The sequence below is a fragment of the Mycteria americana genome, chromosome Z (genome assembly GCF_035582795.1).
Source record: "Mycteria americana isolate JAX WOST 10 ecotype Jacksonville Zoo and Gardens chromosome Z, USCA_MyAme_1.0, whole genome shotgun sequence".
Lineage (NCBI taxonomy): Eukaryota > Metazoa > Chordata > Aves > Ciconiiformes > Ciconiidae > Mycteria > Mycteria americana.
The window spans coordinates 3,605,142-3,624,183 of record NC_134396.1 but is presented as its reverse complement, the minus strand read 5'-3'; the positions used below and the strand labels follow the sequence as shown (position 1 = coordinate 3,624,183).

The following is a 19,042-nucleotide window of genomic DNA, read 5'->3' as shown; positions in this document are numbered from 1 at the left end:
TTGGTGTGCTGCTCCTGCTCAGAATTTTTGGGCAAACTTTCTGGCTATCAGCAGGATTTCCCCTGGGTGCAACTTGAGCCACAGCCTCTCGCCCTGCGCCAGGGCCCCTCCGAGAAGAGCCAGGCACCAGCCTCTCTCCAGCCCCCAGCAAGGAGCCTCCTTTGCTCTCCCATCCCCAGCTGCAGCACCCAGCGCCCGCAGCCCCTCCTCGGCCAGCCCCGCTCCCGGTCTGTCGTGTCCCAGGAGCCCCAAGGGGACACAGAGCCCCTGACCGGTACTGCTGCTCCCAACCCCAGCAACGTGGTCAGCACAACTAATGCCATTTTATGAGGCGAGCCGCCATCCTCTGTGACCGAGCAGGTCACATATTCCTTCCCATCCCCTCGTTATCAGGCCCTGAAGGCCCTGTGCACCAAGTAGACAAACCAAACAGATTTCGTCCTCCCCTCCCTACCAGCCTCAAGGTTCCTGGGCGCCAGGCTGCTTACTCCCTTCCTTACCGGCCTTGAAGGTCCCAGGCACCCGGCCAGGTGGGCACAACCCTGGCACAGAGCCCCGTCCCCGCTGCCCGCGCGAGCACAGCCCAGCATCTCCCACCACAGCTCACCCCGAGGAAGTGTATTTTTTTAAAATACTTTATTTCTTTTTTCTCTCAATACTGACATTTAAAAAAAGAAAAAAAAAAAGGAAAAAAATTACAAAAAAACCCACTATAAAACATTCAGGTCTCATTGAAACCGAGAAAAACAAAGCAGCTTGCATCTGCGCGCTGGCCTGTCTTCTCGCTCGCGGTGTCCATCAGGTTTCTCTACATCAAACTCCACAGGGACCAGGGGAGGGAACCGGCAGCATCCCCTTGCCGGTGAAACCGGGCAGTTAATTAAGCAGCGCCTAATGGCTCTCCTCCCCCTGTATGATACACTGTACAGCTGTACACCCAGCCCCGACGTACGCCCTGCGCTCGCCCCCCGCCCCAAAAGACCCCTCATTTCAAGTCAGTGATTTCTCTTTAAAAAAAAAAAAGGATTCCCGGGGCGGGGGGAGTATTTTGGCAGGGGTTTTCTCGGCGGTGCTGTGGTGGAAGAGGAGCTGTACAAAGCCAGGTCGAACGCGCCTTCCGCTCCGTAGAAGCCCTTTCCCGGGAAATAAAACTGGCACGAGGCAGAGTGGGCCGAGAAAGGTAAGAAATATAAAAATTCTCCTGATGGAAATCCAAAGGTTTTAAAAAAATACAGCATTTGAAAACAAAGCCACCAAGCAGACTGCCTCATGCGCCTCCCAGCTCCACCCCGACGCCCAGAAATACCTCCTGAATGAATCGTCCCTGTAGAAAAATATATACATGCGCCTCTCTTCTTATGAAAAACCCTAAGGTTGAACTCAAACGCTACTGAAACCCCACAGCTCTGCTCACGCTTGGCTCTGCTTTTGCACCCAGACTTGTGCTACACACACACACCCCGCTGTGATGGGCCTGATGTTCGTGTGGCTGAACCATTCCCCCCTCAAAAAAAAAAGTCAGGGTGCACCACGCCAGGAACCCCAAAATGGGCAGAGAAAAACCCTTACAGAGTTTATCTAACGAGCTCTATATATACGTATTTAAAAAAAAAAAGCAGCAATGCAAACTCAACACATCTGAACAAGAAAGCTCCACCCGGGGCTTCCCCCCTTCCTCCTGCTGGCTGGGGCTCTGCGGGCAGCGGGTGCAGGCAGGGGCTGCCCACGGCACCGTGGACAGCCCCGGGCAGGGGCAGGAGGCTGACAGGACCATCCCCATGTGCTCCGTCATTTGGCACAGCCGAGGCTCGGTTGTAGGCTTGGCACAGGAGAGCGGACCGCGGTCGGACTCGGTACCGTGGTCCCAGGTGAGAAACAGTCCGGCTACAGAGGGGTTGGAAAGGCCACCGCGGGCGGGAGCGATCGGCACCGCGGTACAGCCGGGACCCCGAACAGCAGCAAGTATCAAAGAGGGGAAGAGAAAAACTAACAGCGGGGATGCCAGATCCTGCGGAGTCCTATTTACACTGCGCCGGACCCCGGCAAGTCCAGCCTCTTGTGGGAAAAGTGGCCTGAAAAGCAGGTGACGTACAAAACCCCACAACGTGATGCACCTCCCCGGGCAAAGGGCCCACGCCGCTCGCTTGCGCGAGGCAGAAAAGCTGGACCTCTGGGGAAAAAATAAAAAGTTTGGCAGCCGGGAGAGCCGTGATGGGCAGGAGCCTCCCCGCTGCCGGAGTAGAAAAATGGGCCAAGAGGGATGGGTGGGGAGCGGGATGGATGGGGTAGGTTGGGAGGGATTTTGGGGGAAGGAAAGGGGCGCGAGGGTTTTTTTTTTTGCATTTGAAAGTGCTGTGGCACCTCTGCTCCGTGCGGGCCGAGTGCTGCGGCACGTGCGTTTGGAGTATTGCTGCTTGGAGGAGAGTCCCCGGGCTCTAGGAGCACGGGAGGTGCTGCTTGAGGATCTGTCTCGTCTGGGGAGCTATTCTGTCCGGGAAGCGGATTTTGAATTCCACGATCAAGTCTCCTCGCTGGCTGGGGGCCTTGGGGAAGGGCAGCCCCTCCCCGCGCAGTCTCTTCACTGTCCCCGGCTTGATGATGTCGTTGCAGGGCAGCGGGATCACCCGCCCGTCGATGGTGGGAATGTTCACGGTGCAGCCGCACAAGGCCTGGGGGGAGAAGAGGGGACACACCGTCAGACGGGGCTGAGACCCCAAAGCATCCCGACAGCCACACTCCGTCCCCCCACCCGCTGCTCCCTGGGTCAAACCGCCCAGCTCCGTTCGGACGATGCCCAAGAGCATCGGCTGATGCTCACCAGTGCGAGCCCAGGTCTCTGCTGGTGCCAGCCCAGTCTAACCACCACGAACGGGGCTGCAGGACCCGTGCAGGCGAGGGGTGCCCCAGGCGAGGGGTGCCGCAGCCTCATGGGGGGAAGGACACCCCCTCCCCTCCTCCTGGGCTCCCCAGGAGGCACCACCAGCAAGCGCCCGGCCACTCGCAGCAACAGGACAGGCTAAATTTAGCCCCTTCCCAGCCTCAGGCAGCCGAAAATCCAGCTGAGATCATCGGATGCCGCCGCGGTTCATCAGCTGTCACCCTCCGGAGCCCAGCAGCTCTGCCCGGCGCTAGGGGTTATCTATAGCACGTCCCGCGTCCCGTGTCCCCCCCCACAGCCCCCAAAAGGTTACACCGGCACGGGACGGCCGAGCAGCCGCCGCACGGCACCGAGCTTTCCTAGAAGCCGGGGTCACGGAGGGACTGGTCCCCGCCGCCAGTCCTCATTACAAAGCCAAGAGCCGGTTTCGTGGGTGCCACCCCGTTGTACCCCGGCCCCTGGCAGCAGCCGGCAGCAGCCGGGGCGGTGGGTGCCGCAGCAGCCACAAGCCAGCCTGCATTAGCAAGCCACGTGATGCGGGAATGCAGCAAGAAAATCCTTGTGTCCTTAAATAACTCAGACAGCTCTGGCGTACACGTGGGCAGGATCGTCTCCAGGCTTTCAGCAAGGGCTGAGGGAGAGGACTGCGGAGCGATGCTTCTGGAAGAGGCGGGGGTTTGCCGGGGTACAGCTTCGAGCTTCCCGGCGGGGGGCTGGCACAGGTTCACCCCTCCAAGCCGGGTCCTGGGGGTCCCACCCCTCCCAAAACACCCTGCAAAGGGAGGGGAAGAGGATGCAATTGCTGTTTCTGGGGTAGATGGGGTGACGTTCTGCATTCCCCTCCCCAGGAAAAGCCTCCGGTGGCAGAGCAGCAACAGGCACCAGGAGAAACATCTCTTCTCATGCTGGCCACTGGCTCACGGCCCACGTCTGTGGCTTCTGTGGCTGAGCCAGGGCGATCGTGGAGGGACCTGTGCCAGAGCTGGCTGGGGGGCTCCGGTGAGCGGAGAACAGGAGAGATGGGGCCATCTCCTTCCACAGCTCCTCCGCACAGGGTCTCCTCCTGGGAAGGGCGTCCTCCAGGGATGAGCTTTTCTGGCTGCAGGAGGACGCCCATCGCCAGCTCCATGGGAGCAGCGGGTGCTGGGCTGGATCTCCAGCAGGTCGTGGGGGAACCGAAGGACGATCTCCCCCCATCAATGCATTTCTGCCCCGCGCTTGCCCAAGGATGCCGAGCCCTCCTGCTCGCTGCTGCCCACTGCCATGCGCCGCGGAGGGCTGCACGGGTCCGTGCGTGCCAGGGAAAGGACATCTCCAGCCACAAAATGGGAAAGAGAACAGGAACTGCCTATGGGAGCACGTGGACGGGGTAAGCAGAGGGATGTGAGCAGGAGCAGGCGGTACCAGCGAAGGCAGACGGGATCTTTATGTTTCCTTCCTAGAGCCAAGATGCAAGAATCCGAGGCAATCGCTCCCCGCCGTATGTCCCTGTTTTTCATTTTTCTTGCTCAACTTCATTGGCATTTGGGAAACCGGTTGCTGAAGTAACACCAGTAACCGCGGGAGCTGCCCCGCATCCTAGAAAGAGGCTCGGTTTATCCCTGGGGATGAAATCACCCTGGGTGTGATAGCTGAGCGCTGTGCTGTGAGAGCCGAGCTTTTTCTAGGTCAGCGTTGGGTCCTCCATCGCTCGCAGCGAAGCCGCGGGGGGGACGTCGCCACCGGTCGTGTCTCAGCCGGGCGCTGACGCACGGGGTGCTTCGAGGAAGGTGACGGCAGGTAAAGGCTGCGAAGCGGGCGGCTGCCGAGGGCAGGCGTTAGGCAGGCAGCCGGGCGGGCACAAGCCCCTGCCGGCAGCGCTGCCTGAAGATCTGCCTCCCGGGAGAGGCAGCTGGTGGTGGAGCGGTGTCAATCCTCCCTCCCTCGGCCTCCCACTGCGACGCGCGCCTGTAATTTTAGGAAGGGACACTTCCCCGCAGCCCACGGGTCCCTGGGGAAGCCCTCATACACCTCCGGCTTCCGCAGCAGCCGGGTGGCAAACACCCCGCACCGCCCTGGCCGGGGGGATGTGGCACCCAGCGGGGCCAGCACACGAGGGCTGGGAGGGCATCGCCTCCCCGGGTTGCTCTGTGGAGGGGTCTGTGGGATGGAGGAGGAGGAGGAGGAGGAGGAGGAGGAGGAGGAGGAGGAGGAGGAGGAGGAGGAGGAGGAGGAGGAGGAGGAGGAGTAAGCTCTCCTGAGTGCCCCCAGCCTGAGCACCAGGTGCCTTGGCAGCAAGGTGCTGGCGAGGGGTCTCCGGCTCGGCACCCACCGCCTGCCAGCCCTGCCTGCTGCTGGCACTGTGCTGCGCTGCTCTCGTGGCAGCGGAAAAGACTGAAGCTCAGGCTAAAAAAGGCAGCCGCGCAAGGAGGAAGGGTGCAAGGAGAGCACCCAAGGCTACCGCTGTAGGCTCGGGTGATGAAGAGGTTGTGCTCCGTCACATGCTGAGGCGGTGGCATACGGAGTCAGGGAGCTCCCGGCATCTGCTCGTGCTCCAGAGCACTTAAGGTACTTCTTCTCGTGGAAGATAGATACAAGCAGCAAAGTATCACCCTGCCCTGGCAAGCAGCAGGCTGGGGATGGCAGCCAGGCTGGCAGCTCCCCGAGGATGCCCAGCATGTTGAGTTCACAATGGGGGAGGACAGAGACCAGAAATTCCAGCTCAAAGAGACGAGGAATTTGCCTGAACCAGCAGTTTTCCCCTTTGTGACTGCATCGTGCAAACCAAATGCCAGCACGCGTGCCTTGCTCACGCAGACCAGAGGCACCCAGCACCAGCACTACTGGTGCAACAGCACGTGGGGCCGGAGCAGGTTTCTCCACTCGCTGCTCAAAGGGCAACTCCAGGTGAGAGTCCTCCAGCCTGAGCAACGCGTGAACTTGGGCTAACGTGGTCCGGACATCGGCAGAGCCAGCTTGGGGTTAATTTTACAGATAGGGGAATGCACAGAAGGAAATATCTGAGATATGGCATGCATGGCTCCATAAATAAGGCAGCCTCTCCCGAGTATTTCTGGAGCAGCCAGGGGAGCCAACCACAGCAGGAATAAACCTCTTCACTTTGCGCTGCGAAGGAAATTCAACTCCTGAGTCTGCAGGTTAACTTGAGCCGAGTGTGCTCCAGGAGCAGCCGGCTCCGCCTGACCCACGTGGCTGTCCCTTGCCCCCATACACCCGGTCACAGCCCCAGCTGGGACGCAGAGCCATCGCAAAGCTCTCCCGACTCCCTGGCACACTAACGAGCTCACGTTTCCCTACCTCAGGTCTGGCCCATTGAGCTTATTTCTATGAAATGCATTTGAGAACATAAATCTGTCTTCAGGAAAAAAAAGATCAGCTCATTAAGAAGACAGACAGCGTCTACAGTCTGAAAGGAACAGCAAATGGCAGCTGCCAAAAACGTCAATGTTAAATGCAGCTGCCAGCTGGGAGTTATTAAAAGGCAGTTATACAGCAGCGGCGGCAAACGGCACAGCTTGTACCGGGGTAATCTCCCCTTCCTCTCCCACCTTCGCGCAGCTCGCTGCCTCTGATGCATCCAGCCCCGCTGCGACCTCCAGGACTGGCAGCCGGGATGTGCTGGGTTTTGCTCACCACCTGAATATTTAACTTACTTGGTTCTTCATCGAGGCAAGCCAGAACCAAGGAAAGCAGCCAAAGCATTGCTCAGCGAGGGCGAGGTACCGCCCTTCTCCGTGTGACCCTGCTCTTTGTCCATGGGGAGAAGCACCCGGTGCTATCCCAGACAGTACCTAAGCCACAGCGGGCTTGGCTACAAGAACAAGCAGGGACCAGACTCATGCCAGCAAACTGGGGTTTTCCCTTGTTCCTACAGAGGATCTGGGCTCTCTTCCACATGTGAATACCCTATGCTAAAATAGAAGGACAAGACATATGGTGGAAGAGAGAAAATGGGTAAATACCACCTGTATTGGCTCAAGAAGCAAGGTGCGTTCAGCAGGGACCACAGCACCCATGTCCTACAACTGGCATGGAGGCTGAGCATCTCCAAAACCAAGCATGAGTTGGCCTCTGTGCTCCTCTCTGCAGAGGTCTTTGCTCGTGTCTCTCACGGTCCTTCCTCATCGGCGCAGGACAAGGTCTGACTCCTGTCTTGGACGTGCCACGACCCAGAGCCACCTCCCACCCCGCGGCATTTCCCACCCATACCCACCTCTTTAAGACTGATGTTTGCCGTGTAGACCACGTTTGTCCCATCCCTCTTGAAGTGCGAGTGAGGCTTGTCCTTGAGGATGAAGACAATGTCGGCAGGGATGTTGTCCGGGGTGGCATCCCCTTCTTTGGGGAATGTGATTTTGGTTCCCTCCTTCCAACCCCGTTTGATGACAATGTTTAGGATCTTGTCCTCAGTCCGCATGGTCCGGCCATCAGCGTTGAGCCTTCTGCGGGTGATCTTCATCCTCTTGGTGGAGCCATGATAGATCTCTTCCAGGGACACCTTGAGCTCATGGATGACGGGTGGGTCTTGGACCTTCCTCCGCGTGTGCAGGGACTCTTGGTGCCGCCGGTGAACCCCGTTAATGCCGTTGAAGCCAAACCGGCCGAAGGCACTGAAAGGGTCATCATCGTCATCGATATCCATGTCTTCCTGGTCAAAGCCATTGAACATCCGGGAGCGGCTGCTAGCGAAGAAGATGTCGAAAGGGTTGGAGCCTCCAAAGAAGGACGCGAAGGTGGCATGGGGGTCTCCGTGGAAGGTGTAGTGGAAAGTGTTCCCTGAGCCACCTGAAGAGCCACCTCCAGTTTTGAGACCTGGAAGAGAAGGGGGAAGATGAGACATGAACGCTGCCCGCCAGTGGACGCCGTGCTGGGACAGCACTTTCCAGGCGGCAGCGTGGTCTCTGCTGGCTCCAGGCAGCCCGTCCAGCATCTCCCGGGCGTGCAGGTCACCCTCTCCAGCCCAGCCACCTGCAGAGAGCATGGACCAGGAAGGCACCACCTCAACCCATGACACACACTCCTGCCCCTACAGCCAGCAAGCTCCATCTCAAAAGCTCTTCAGGCTTCGTCCCCGCTACCCCTACTGAAGTGCTTCTTTGGTTCTCTCCACCCAGTTCACGGCCTTTTCATTTAAAACGTGTCCTGACCAGCCCATCTCCGTGTTTCCCCATGGGCAGGCTCCCTCCTGCCCAAATAGCCCTGTCCCTGGGGCTGCACCGACGGCCACGGTCCAGGAGCATCACGCCCAGCAGGCGAGAACAGGCTTTGCGCTCAGCGAGCGGCTGTGACTCGGGCTGGCAGAGCAGGTGGGGGTCAGCAGACCTCCCGGTGGGCACACAGCTCTGCCTGTGTACGCGCTGCACAAAATGCCAGGTAAGCTCGAGGTGTGGGTCTTTTGGCAACCATTCCCATGGGAAACTCCCCTGCCAGGTCCCAGGCCGAGCCTTAACGTCACTCCGACGCCCCCGAAGTCCCGAGCAGCCGAGGCACACGACAAGTGGCCCCCCAGAGAGGTCACACGCGCTCTGCAAGGCTATTTTTGACCAGGAGGGGCCAGGAAGGGTTAAGCCGAGCCTAGCTCAAGGACTATTTTCAGGACACACCAGTGACAGTGAAGGGCTATTTCTGACGGGCTGTCCTTCGTGCCAGCCCCTCGCAGCGCGGGACAGGAGGGGGACAAGCACAGAGCGGGCAAGTCTGGGGGTCTGTTCTGATCGATGAAGTTAATACTTTGTGTGGGTGGGGGGCTTTCGCCTCACCTCGCTCACTCCAGCGTGCGGGACCCAGAAACCCCGTGACATGCCGATCCCCAAGATATGTTGCTCCAAAAAAAGGCATCTGATGGGAAACGAAAGGTGTGGGGGACCACAGACCGTAACTGGTCCGACAGAGTTTGGCTTTGCTGGGACCCCCCGTCCCGCTGCGACGAGGGGGTGACTTCGCCACGTGCCGGCGAGCCCCCGTCCCTACCAGACCGTACAGCCAGAGGGTTCACCTTTAACGCCGTGACACCAGCCCGAGGGGGGGGGTCTGATTTCGGGTGCCTGCGGGGAAAGGCTGGTTTCCCACTTGAGACAGCCTCTTCTCCTTTTACACCACAGCACATCCCCCTGCCTCGGTGCGTCCATCAGCCCGGACATAACTAACGGGTCGAGAATTAACCCACCACCAGTTAATTCTGCCGGTGGGTGGCTCGTTAGGGGATGCACCTGCCCGCTGGCCCCACGAGAAGGGCTGCCTCTTCCACCCAGCAGCCTGTTCCTGCCAGACCTCCTGCTCTTTTAAGCACCCAAGCCCTGGGCTGATTAATGCAGATGCTATTCGGTGCTCTCCTCGAATGGGGTTGCGCTCTTCCATCTTCGACTAATAAGGCTGCCTGCGGTGGAGCGGCTCTCCTCCTCCTCCTCCTCCTCCGTGCCAACCACCAGCCAACAGCAACCACTGGGTTTCAAAACACGGACCTATTACTTAAATTGGGAAAAGCTTTGAATCCCGTAGGTCAGCCTGTACCAGGCAGGACAGCGGGACCAGCGCCCAAATGCGGGGGGGAATGTGGGCAAAAGCAATACTCCTCCGCTGGGATATTTAGGTCAATTAAAGGGTCGCTAACGAATTACCCCAGGTATGACCCAGGAGGTGAGCTCCTACCACTTCCATCGTCTCAGCCGGCTGCTGGGGTTTTGGGGTGGAGGGCAGGGAGAGCCTGGCCGTCCCGGGAGGCAGGGTGGTGGGTTGGAGAAGCGGAGCAGCCCGGGGAGGAGCGGGATGAGAGGTGATTTCTGGCACCCGTGGAGCCTTCGCCCCCCCCCCAGTTCGGCGGCTACCAGCTCCGTTTCGGGGGCAGGCACAAACCACGGGGACAACTCTGTGTGAAAACGCTTCCTCGCCTGTAAAAACCCATTTGACCCCGCACCCCCGCCTCCGAGCGGGCAGCGCTCGTCCCCTTACCTTCCTCCCCGTACTGGTCGTAAACGGCTCGTTTCTTGGGGTCGCTCAGGACGTCGTAAGCCTCCGCGATCTCCTTGAACTTCTCTTCGGCGTTGGGGTCTTTATTCTTATCGGGGTGATACTTCAGGGCCATTTTCCGGTAGGCTTTCTTGATTTCATCCTCGTTGGCACCAGACTGGATGCCCAAAATCTTGTAATAGTCCTTCCCCATGACGGCGACGCTGCCAGGAGCCGAGTATTTATTCCTGAAAGCAGAAAGACAGCTCTCCGTAAGGCGAATATCGCACTGGGGCAGCCGGGGACGGGACGGGCACGCACTTATCACGGAGCCGATGCTCCCCGTGTCCCACCGGCCAGCAGCACCAGAGCCGGCTCAAGTCCACGCTTCCCTCCGGAGGTCAGAGCCCCGGTGCCAGGACGTGCCCCGGCTCCGGTTTTACCCCCCCGAGCCCCACGGTGGGGATGGGGAGACTCATGTCTGAGGCTGACGGGGAGAGGGAGAGCCCGAGCCGGGGCACGGCGTTATTATAGGGGCACGCCACTGCTAACGTCAGGCCGAGACCGCGTCCCCCTCCCGTCCCCCCCGCCCCGAGCCAGGAGGGCTGAGCCGTGTCTAAATGTAGCCGTCAGCCCGCGCCTGTCCCCCCCCGGCTCTCTCCCGGCCGGGGACCTGGGACGGGAGTCGGGGTGATGGCAGCAGGTTTTTGGAGGCTGAAAGCGGCGGCAGGGACCGTGCTGCCACCTTCACCTTAAAGGAACTTGAAACATTTTGTTCCCGAAAGCAATTGGCATTCAGCTGGAGATAAGCGCCTCCGGTGTGTCAGAGCCGTAATTTGTATTTAGCGAAGAGAGAACGAAGCCGTTAGACAGAAACATCTTGTGGTGGTGGGAGGGCTTTTTAATTTTTTCGTTTAAAAAAAAAAAACAAAAAAAAAAACCAAACCACTTTCTAGCCTGACTTGCACTCCCCAAGAGCCTTCGACTACATCTTGCAGTAAGCCAGAAACCCAGAATTCGCTCCCTCCATCGTGCGGGGGCCGAGGCCGGGGCCATGCCTATACTAAGGCATGGAAAACCTGGTGGCCGTAACCCAAGGGAGGAAAAGGACGGGCGATTAGTTCATCCCCCAGTCACGCTGCTGCAGAGGCAGAGACCCAGGGAGCAGGCGGAGCGGCCGGGAGGGCAGCTCCTCTGGGCAGAGGCTGAGCAAGCCCCAGGCTCCTCCGAGGACGCTTCCCGCTGCTTCTCGACCTTCGGTTATCCGACAGTCAAGTCCCACGTCCCCCGAGCCTCGCACAGCGCAGCTCGGTGCTTGCTCCCGGTGTTGCCCCAGCAGACCCCCTGCTCTCCGCTAAGCCCTCCTGCTCATGTCCTGCTCCCCGCTACGGTCCAGGTTTCCCCCCCACCCTTGCTCCCAATGCCCCTGGGCAGCCCCAGCCCATCGTGCCCCTCCAGCAGACCGACTTCTGCATGGGGTGTGAGCCTTGGCCCTTTCCTTCACCATCGTACAAGTTGCCAGACGTTCCCATAAGCTCTAGTCATAAGCTCCCGCTGCAGCTCACGGAGAGACCCCCCCCAAACCGGAGCAGCTCAGGTGAGGGTGGCCGGGCACCCCGGGGTGCACATGCACGGCCCTGCACCGAGCCCCTGGCTCCATCCCAAGCACCCCAGGCTCGCCTCGGGTCATGCCTCAGGCAATAATCCCTTTGCAGCCGGGCGGCTGCTGCGGGGGCTTGGAAATGGGCCACCTTGATTCAAACCACCAACTTCTGCTCTGTTTTTGCCCCAGCCACGGAGCAGGTCCTTTGCTGTAGGCGGGGAGCGGGGCTAAGGCACCCAAGGCACGGACCTCTGACCGACGCAGCGAGGGAAGATGAGGACACCCACGGACACACGAGGCAGCCCGGGGGGGGGGGCACAGAAGAGGTGGGAGAAGGTCCCTGGGGGCGTAAAGAGCATCCGACAGCGTCTCCCGCGGCAGCTCCTGGATGCCAGCACGTTTCCGTACCAGCTCCTGCGCGCAGAGCTGCCGCCGGCACCCAGCCCACGCGGCGCTGGGGGATGCTCTGCCCCCTGCCCACCTCCGCCTCCCCATCTGCCCTCCCGGGGGGCTGCAGGAGACCCCAGGCAAGCGATGTGAGACGTGACCTGCCAATCCGCCCCGCAAAAGGTCACCCCAACGCCTCCCTTCCCCACGGCAGCCCCCGTTGTGGGGCAGGGGCTCCCCACGAGCGGCACCAGGACCTGGACCAGGATTTGGCCCCTGTCTGGATGACGCCAACCCTCCCGCAGCGAGGGCAAGCCGGGCAGCGTGGAAGACAACCCCGTCGCAACCCGGCTCGAGAGACGCGGAGGTGGCAAACCTTCAGTTGTCCCCCCCAGGGACCACAGTGCCCGGCTCCGACCCCGCGCAGCCCAGTCTGGTAGCACCACCGGGACCCCCTCGCCCGGCCGAAACCCCACGGCGCTTCCCATGGAAACACATCCCGTCCCGCAAAACGCTGTCGCCCCCCGCGATATCTCTGGTCTTGACCGCCAAGGGGTCTTTAGCCAGCGTGGGGATGCCCACCGGGGATGCTCTCCCGGCCGGGGACCCCCTCCTCGGCTGGGCTCAGAGAGGGGGGAATTCCTGTACCGAAACGCATCCCCATGCCGCGGTTTACCGTGCCGGTGAGGACCAGCCGCCGGTGGGTGACCCGGTGGGTTAAGGCACGCTCCGGAGACGACACTCACATGCGCGATGATGGTAAAACACGACTCTGTCCCCGCAGAGCCTCCCTCCCTCCCACCTCCCGGGGATCAGCTGTGCCTTGCCACCGCTCCTCTCCCCCTTCTGCTCAGTCATCCTCTCCTGCCTTCCCATTTAACCCCCTCGGGAGCGGGGAGGGGGGGAAGGCACCGCAGGGCGGGTTTCGGGCGGGCAAGGCCATTCCTGCATCGCCCTCCCACCCCAGGCGCCTTCAGACAAGCCACGGCCACCCGGCCTTGGAAAAAACCACAAGCATCCCCCGGCCCCCGTTGAGCCAGACCTGGCCTCCATCCTCCTCTTGCAACCACACCAAAACGACCAAAAAAAAAAAAAAAAAAAAAAAATTAAATAAAAAATTAAATCTTTGTTCCAGCCCCACACATGACATCAGCCCGTGTAACCGCTGGATGAGCGCGCCAGCTGAATAGCGATCGTTTGACATAATCCCTCCGCTCAGCAGTCATCTAAGGGAACAAACCCACCCCGGCAGCGGCACCGGGGAGATATTTTCTTTTTTTCCATCCCGGGGTGCGAGGTCACCGCGGGACGCCGGGAACAGGCACCGACGGTTTAACGAGGACGCGAGGTTGGGATGCGGAAACCCACTTACCGAAACTTTACGAACACATTCAGAGTCCAAGCTGTCACTTTTAAAGGCTCTAGTTTTATTTTAAACATCGCCGTTGTCCGCAGGCGCCGGCAGGTGCTGCGTGCCCGGCCGGGAAGCACCGGAGGGTGGCAGGAGGATGGCGGAGAGAACGGTGCCGGCTCGTGCCGGGGATGCCGCCGCCACCAAGGGATGCTCCGGTGGGAAGCCTCCCCCTCCAGCTCCTCCGGCACCCCGAAAAGGCAGCTCCTCGCCAGCCCGGCGGCCACGGTTGGCTCTGACCTCCGCTCCCAAGACTGCTCCGAAAGGGCTTCGGCGGCGGGCGAGCGGGCGTCAGCGCGGTGCTGCCGGGGAGCTGCCGTCCTTTGTGCGCTTCCCAGCCGCGCGTGGGGGGGACCCTTCAACGGAGGCACTCGCTGAGCCGTAATTTTCCTTTCAATTGGTTTCTTGACGCTTTCTCGCTAAGCCGACGGATTAAGACACTTCTGCCGTCAGCTCCGGCATCCTCCCTCCCCGCTGCTGCAAGGCCCCCGGCCGCCCCGTTACCGTCACGTCCCCCGCGCAGCCCCCGCCGAGGAGCCGGGAGCGCAGCCAGGAGCCCCCCGGCCTCCCCAAAAACGACTTTGCTGACGCCCAGGGCTGTGCACCCGCCAGGCGAATCGGGGAGGGAGAAAAGTAGGGCGGCGGCGACGCGGAAAAAAGTCACGTTAAACCAATTTGCACCTCCCCAGCTTTCCCCTTCGGACGCACGGGGGTCCCCGTATCCCCCGTGCCGGGCACCGGCACCGGTCCCCCAGCAGAAGGGGTCCGACCGCCGCGCTCCCACCCAGCGACCGGGGCTCCCCTGCCGCAGCGGGGCACCGGGACGGTGCCTCCTCCGAGCCGGCGGTGCCAAACCTACTTCTGAGAAGTCACCTTCAGGCGCGCCAAGGAAATCCAATGCCACCGCGTCCCCCACCCCGTCCGTCACCGTCACTCGTGGTCCACGGAGAGCATCCTCTCCGGATGCCCCACACCGAAATTGGGCAGCCGTACCAGCCGGCTCCCGCATCCTGCGTCCCACCCTCGGCGAGCGAAACGCCGGGCGGGTGACGGCCCCGGCACGCTGCGTCCCCAGGGGTTTGGGGGTCCGGTGGCTCGCCGGGCACCGAGCGGAGGGGAGGGTGAGCCGGGGTAGCCGGGCTGGGTGCGTACCTCTCGGCGCGGCTCCAGAAGAGCAGGATGGCCGGCATGGCAGCGTATCCCGGGTCTGGTCAGGGAGCCGGAGGGGACGTCTGCGCGCCGGGGCAGGCAGAGCCACCCGTGCCCGTGCTGGCTGGCAGCCGCAGGCAACCAGGCAGCAATGTCATGACTACCCGCAATGAATCATCCCCTCCCCGGGCCCCCACACGCACCGCCCGCCTCCCCCTCCCCACCGACAGCCCCACTGGGGTGCCGGCACCTGCGTGGGGACGGGGTTAACCCTCCCCTCGCTGCCTCTGCCGGCACGGCCCCCGCTGCCAGCCCCGCCGGCTGCTGCCTCCTGCGTGGGGACCGTGGGGACGACGGGGCGAGACCCCCTCGATGTCTCCCCACGCAGGGTCCCACACTCCCGTGCTCGCGGGGTGCTGCCTCCTGCCTGGGGACGGGGTCAAGCCCCGCTCCGCTCGACGTCCCCCCAGACAGGGTCCCCCATTTCCAGCCCTATCGGGTGCTGGCTCCCGCGTGGGGACGGGTCAAGCCCCCCAACACGTCTCCCCATATAGGAGTCCCCCTTTCCAGCCCCACTGGGGAGCTCACACTGGTGTGGGGACGGAGTCAAGCCCCCCCAGTGTCTCCCCATGTCGGGTCCCCCCTCGGGTCCCCCCTTTCCAGCCCCACCAGGGTGTCCACACTGGCGTGGGGATGGGGTGAAGAACCCCCCCCTCCCAGCTGTGCCCCACTGCACGGCCCCACGGGGGTGCTGGCCCCTGCCTGGGGTGACCCCTCGACGCCCCTCCAGCCCCACTGGGACCCACCGTCTGCCCCAAGGGGGAAGAGGGTTAACCCCTTCCTCCTGGGGGGACACTGTCACCTCGGCTGGGGACAGGGGTTAACCCCTTCCTCGCTGGCCCCTCTGCCCCCATTACTGTTGCCTGGGGGGGGTCAGCCATTTCCTCACCACCCAGTTCAGCCCCACTGGGATACACTGGGGCCCCCAACGGGGGGGTGGGGTGGGGGGTATCTAACCCCCTCCTGGCCCCACACGACACAGCTCCAACAGGATGCATTATTCCCTCCAAAGCAGGAGGGGAGGGAGGGGTTAACCCTCACCTCACCACCCTCTCCAGCCCCACAGAGATGTACAACAGCCCCATGGGGGGAGGGGGGTTAACCCCTTCCTCCCAGCCCCACTTGGATGCACTGTTACTGTTATGGGGCAGGGGGATTAACCCCTTCCTCCCAGCCCCATCAGACCCATGGGGACACCCCATCACTAGGTAGGGCAGAGCAGTTAACGCTGTCCCCCAGCCCCACCAGGAAACCCTGTCACCCCACTGGGGGCAGAGGCACCAACCCCTTCCTCCCCCGCCTTCAGCCCCACAGGGACACCCTGTCACCCCACGGGGGCAACGGAGCTAGCGGCTAGCCTCCGTTCCCCACCCATGAAGGGGCAGAGGGGCTAACCTCCCCTTCCCAGCCCCACAGCGAAACCCTGTCACCCCATGGGCAGAGGGGCCGATTCCTACAGCCCCACAGGGAGACCCTGTCACTTCATAAGGCAGAGGTTTAACCCCAATTAGGACAGCCTGTCACCCCGTGGATGCAGAGGGGCTGACCCCCCAGCCCCACAGCAACACCCTGTCACCCCACAGGGCAGGGGCACTGACCCCCACAGCCCCACGGTGATACTCTGTCACCCCACAGGGCAGGGGCACTGATCCCCCAGCCCCATAGCTACACCCTGTCACCCCACAGGGCAGGGGCACTGATCCCCCAGCCCCATAGCTACACCCTGTCACCGCACAGGGCAGGGGGACTGACCCCCACAGCCCCATAGCACTACCTGTCACCCCAGAGGGCAGGGGGACTGACCCCCACAGCAACACCCTGTCACCCCACAGGGCAGGGGGACTGACCCCCACAGCAACACCCTGTCCCCCCACGGGGCAGGGACACTGACACCCAGCCCTACGGGGACACCCTGTCACCTCACAGGGCAGGGGGACTGACCCCCCAGCCCCACAGGGACATGCTGTCACCCCACGGCGCAGGGGGATTGACCTTTACGGCAACACTCTGTCGCCCCACAGGGCAGGGGGCCTGACCCTCTCAGCCCCATAGCAACGCCCTCACCCCACGGCGTAGGGGGACTGACCCCCACAACGGCACCCTGTCGCCCCACAGGGCAGAAGGACTGATCACAGCCCCACGGGGACACCCTGTCGCCCCACGGGGCAGGGCACTGACTACCAGCCCCACGGGGACACCCTGTCGCCCCGCAGGGCAGGGGGACTGACCCCCACAGTGGCACCCTGTCGCCCCACGGGGCAGGGCACTGACTCCCAGCCCCACGGGGACACCCTGTCGCCCCACGGGGCAGGGACACTGACCCCCAGCCCCACGGGGACACGCTGTCACCGCAGGGGCGGGGGGGCCGCGCCCCCGTCCCCACCGGAGGCCGGCACCGGCGCCGTGGGGGGTCTGTGGGGCGGCGGTGTGGGGCAGCGCAGTGGGGCAGGGCCGCCGCCGCCCCCGGCACTCACCGCTCGCGCTGTCCCGGGGCGCCGCGCGCTCGCTGAGCCGCCCCCGCCCCCGCCCCCCGGCCGCCACGTCAGGGGAGTCCCGCCCGCGCGCGCCCCGCCCCGTTGGGCCGGCAGGGTGTCCGTCGCCGCGCCGCGCCGCGCTCATTGGCTCTCCCTGCGGGGAAGGCGGGGCGAGGCGGGGCCAGGCGGGCGGGTGACGGCGAGGCCCGCCCGCCCTCGCCCCGCCTCCCTCCCGCCGCCTCCCATTGGCTAGTTCAAGCCGGCACCGCCCCCTCGGCGCGCTCTCATTGGCCGGGCGCGCGTTTGTGGCGGCGGGATCCCGGGGGGAATCTTCTGGAAGGCTGTGACGTCACCGCGGCGCGCTCAGCCCTTCCCCTCCCCCACCCGCCGTCCGCGGGGGAGGGGCGCGGGCTCGGCCGCCGCGCGGGGGCCGGGGCGGGGGCCGGGGGGGGCCGCGGGGTCCGGGGCCCGTGAGCCCGGGGCGGCGGGGAGGGCTGGGGCGGTGCTGGGGGGCTCCGGGCCGGGCAGGGCCTGGAGGAGGGGGCCGGGGTGGCGGGAGCTGCCCCCGGGGAGGGGGGGAGGGAGGCCCCGGAGCTGTCCCCTGCCCGGGGCAGGGCCCTGCGGGCCGGCCGGGAGCTCTGCCGGTGCCGGGGCGGGACCCCGCTTGGCGTGGGGCCGGAGCAGAGCGATCCCCGGGCGGCCTGAGGGCCTCTGGCGGGGCCCGTGGTGCTGCAGCAGCCGGGGTTCCCCTGTCGGGGGTCGGCTGAGGCGCCTCGGCCCCGGGGGGAGCGGGGCTCGGCCCCGGGAGGTGCTTCCTCATCAGGGAGAAGCCGTGGGTCCCCACGGGCCGGGTCCCGAGCGGGCTCAGGGGCTGCGCCTAACACAGCTGCTGCTCCGCTCGCCCCGGTGCGACCCAGCTCCGCAGCCCTGGCCAGCCGGCAGGGACGGGGGGCTCGACGCCTGCCCAGCGCCGTCGCTCTGCAAAGCCCCGTCGCGCGTCCCCTTCCGAGGGGGGAGTGGGTTTGGGCTCTCGCCGCCTGAGTCTTCCCCCGCCTTGGTCTTTCCAGCGTCCTGGCCGGGGTTGGACCTGGAGCGAGGCGGCGGCTGGCCGGAGGAGCTCCGGTCTGAGCCGGTGCCCGGGGTTTTGTCCTAGGAAGCCTGCCCGCCTCAAGAACGAGCCCATCTCTTGCCCCCGTGGAGGTGCCACGTTGGTGCGGGGCGTTCGTCCCTCTCGGGACGGCGTCCTGCCTGCAGACCCGTCCCGAGAGCAGGGGGGAAGCAGCTGGTCCCGGGGTGAAGCTGAGCGGTGATGCGGGCGGCTGCGGCTGTTGACGCCGTGTTTGTCACAGTTAGAGTGTGCCTCCGTAACCTCTGCACGCTTCCCCGGACGGCGGAGGGGTTTGAATGGGGCGTTTTGGAGTAACTTCTGGGTTGACCCTTTGTCCCTCCCCTGTGGTTTGCTCACAGCATCGGTCTCCGTCCGTTCCTGGCCTGGCTCTCTGGCTGGCGGGGGCACGGTGCGAGCAGCCAGCCGGGCTCCTCCTTCCCCCCCCCCCCGTGAACTGCTCGTGGATCCCCTCCGAGCTGGGAGAGCGGGGGCTGTCGCTGTGCTCCCCACACCGCGGCCGCGTCCCCCTGATATTAACCGGCACTTGCTGTTCCCCGTCTAGCTCGCTCTCCGTGTGCTCGGCCGGCCGTGTACTGCCGGCGGGGGGGCCCGTCCCGTGCCACGCCGATGTCCCAGCCCTGCAAAAGCTTTTTGTTCCCTTTCATCGGCCTTTCATCGCCGTCCCCCTGCTCACAAACGATCTGCTTGGTGTGCAGCCTGCCTGCCCGCAAACAAGGGCTTTGGTCCAGGGGCTGGCTGCGGCCCCTCTGCCGCCGAGGGCTGGGTTAAGTTTTGTTAAGTTTTGTCTTAACCAAAACCGCTCCTCTTTCGCGGCCCCGTCTGCCTGCCGGCACATCCGCACCCTTTTAAAGACACGCCGGGAAAGTGCAGGGAGGGGTGGCAGGCATAATTAAAGGTACGAAGCCGTTTCCATAGAAGGAACAATTACATAAACTGGCTCTCCTCCATCTGGGGGAAGAGATGACTGAGGGAGGCGTGACGGGGAATACTAAGATGCAGTGTGGCA

General features: G+C 63.3%; 1 protein-coding gene across 4 annotated transcripts; it reads right to left on the bottom strand.

The window, feature by feature from the left end:
- Positions 1-657: 657 nt before the first annotated feature.
- On the bottom strand, positions 658-16,989 carry DNAJB5 (DnaJ heat shock protein family (Hsp40) member B5). 4 transcript variants are annotated; one of them, XM_075527260.1, is made up of 5 exons: positions 16,908-16,989; positions 14,377-14,497; positions 9,827-10,071; positions 7,092-7,690; positions 658-2,669 (listed from the first exon to the last, which is right to left on the bottom strand). In XM_075527260.1, exons 2-5 carry the CDS (start codon positions 14,412-14,414, stop codon positions 2,436-2,438), a joined length of 1,116 nt encoding a protein of 371 aa, XP_075383375.1. In that variant the 5' UTR covers positions 14,415-14,497; positions 16,908-16,989; the 3' UTR covers positions 658-2,435. The 4 variants fall into 4 exon arrangements, with proteins under 4 accessions (XP_075383375.1, XP_075383377.1, XP_075383376.1 ...); XM_075527262.1 differs by lacking the exon at positions 14,377-14,497 and having other exon boundaries at positions 16,908-16,945; XM_075527261.1 differs by lacking the exons at positions 14,377-14,497; positions 16,908-16,989 and adding an exon at positions 12,490-12,597.
- Positions 16,990-19,042: the final 2,053 nt, after the last annotated feature.

Bases quoted from the DNA above. Each gene is read 5' to 3' on its own strand.
- DNAJB5 (XM_075527260.1), bottom strand. From the start codon at position 14,414: ATGCCGGCCATCCTGCTCTTCTGGAGCCGCGCCGAGAG. The intron at 7,691-9,826 runs GTAAGGGGACGA...CTTCTCTTCCAG, and splicing joins CGACCAGTACGGGGAGGAAG to GTCTCAAAACTGGAGGTGGC. The intron at 2,670-7,091 runs GTGGGTATGGGT...TTCTCCCCCCAG, and splicing joins CAAACATCAGTCTTAAAGAG to GCCTTGTGCGGCTGCACCGT.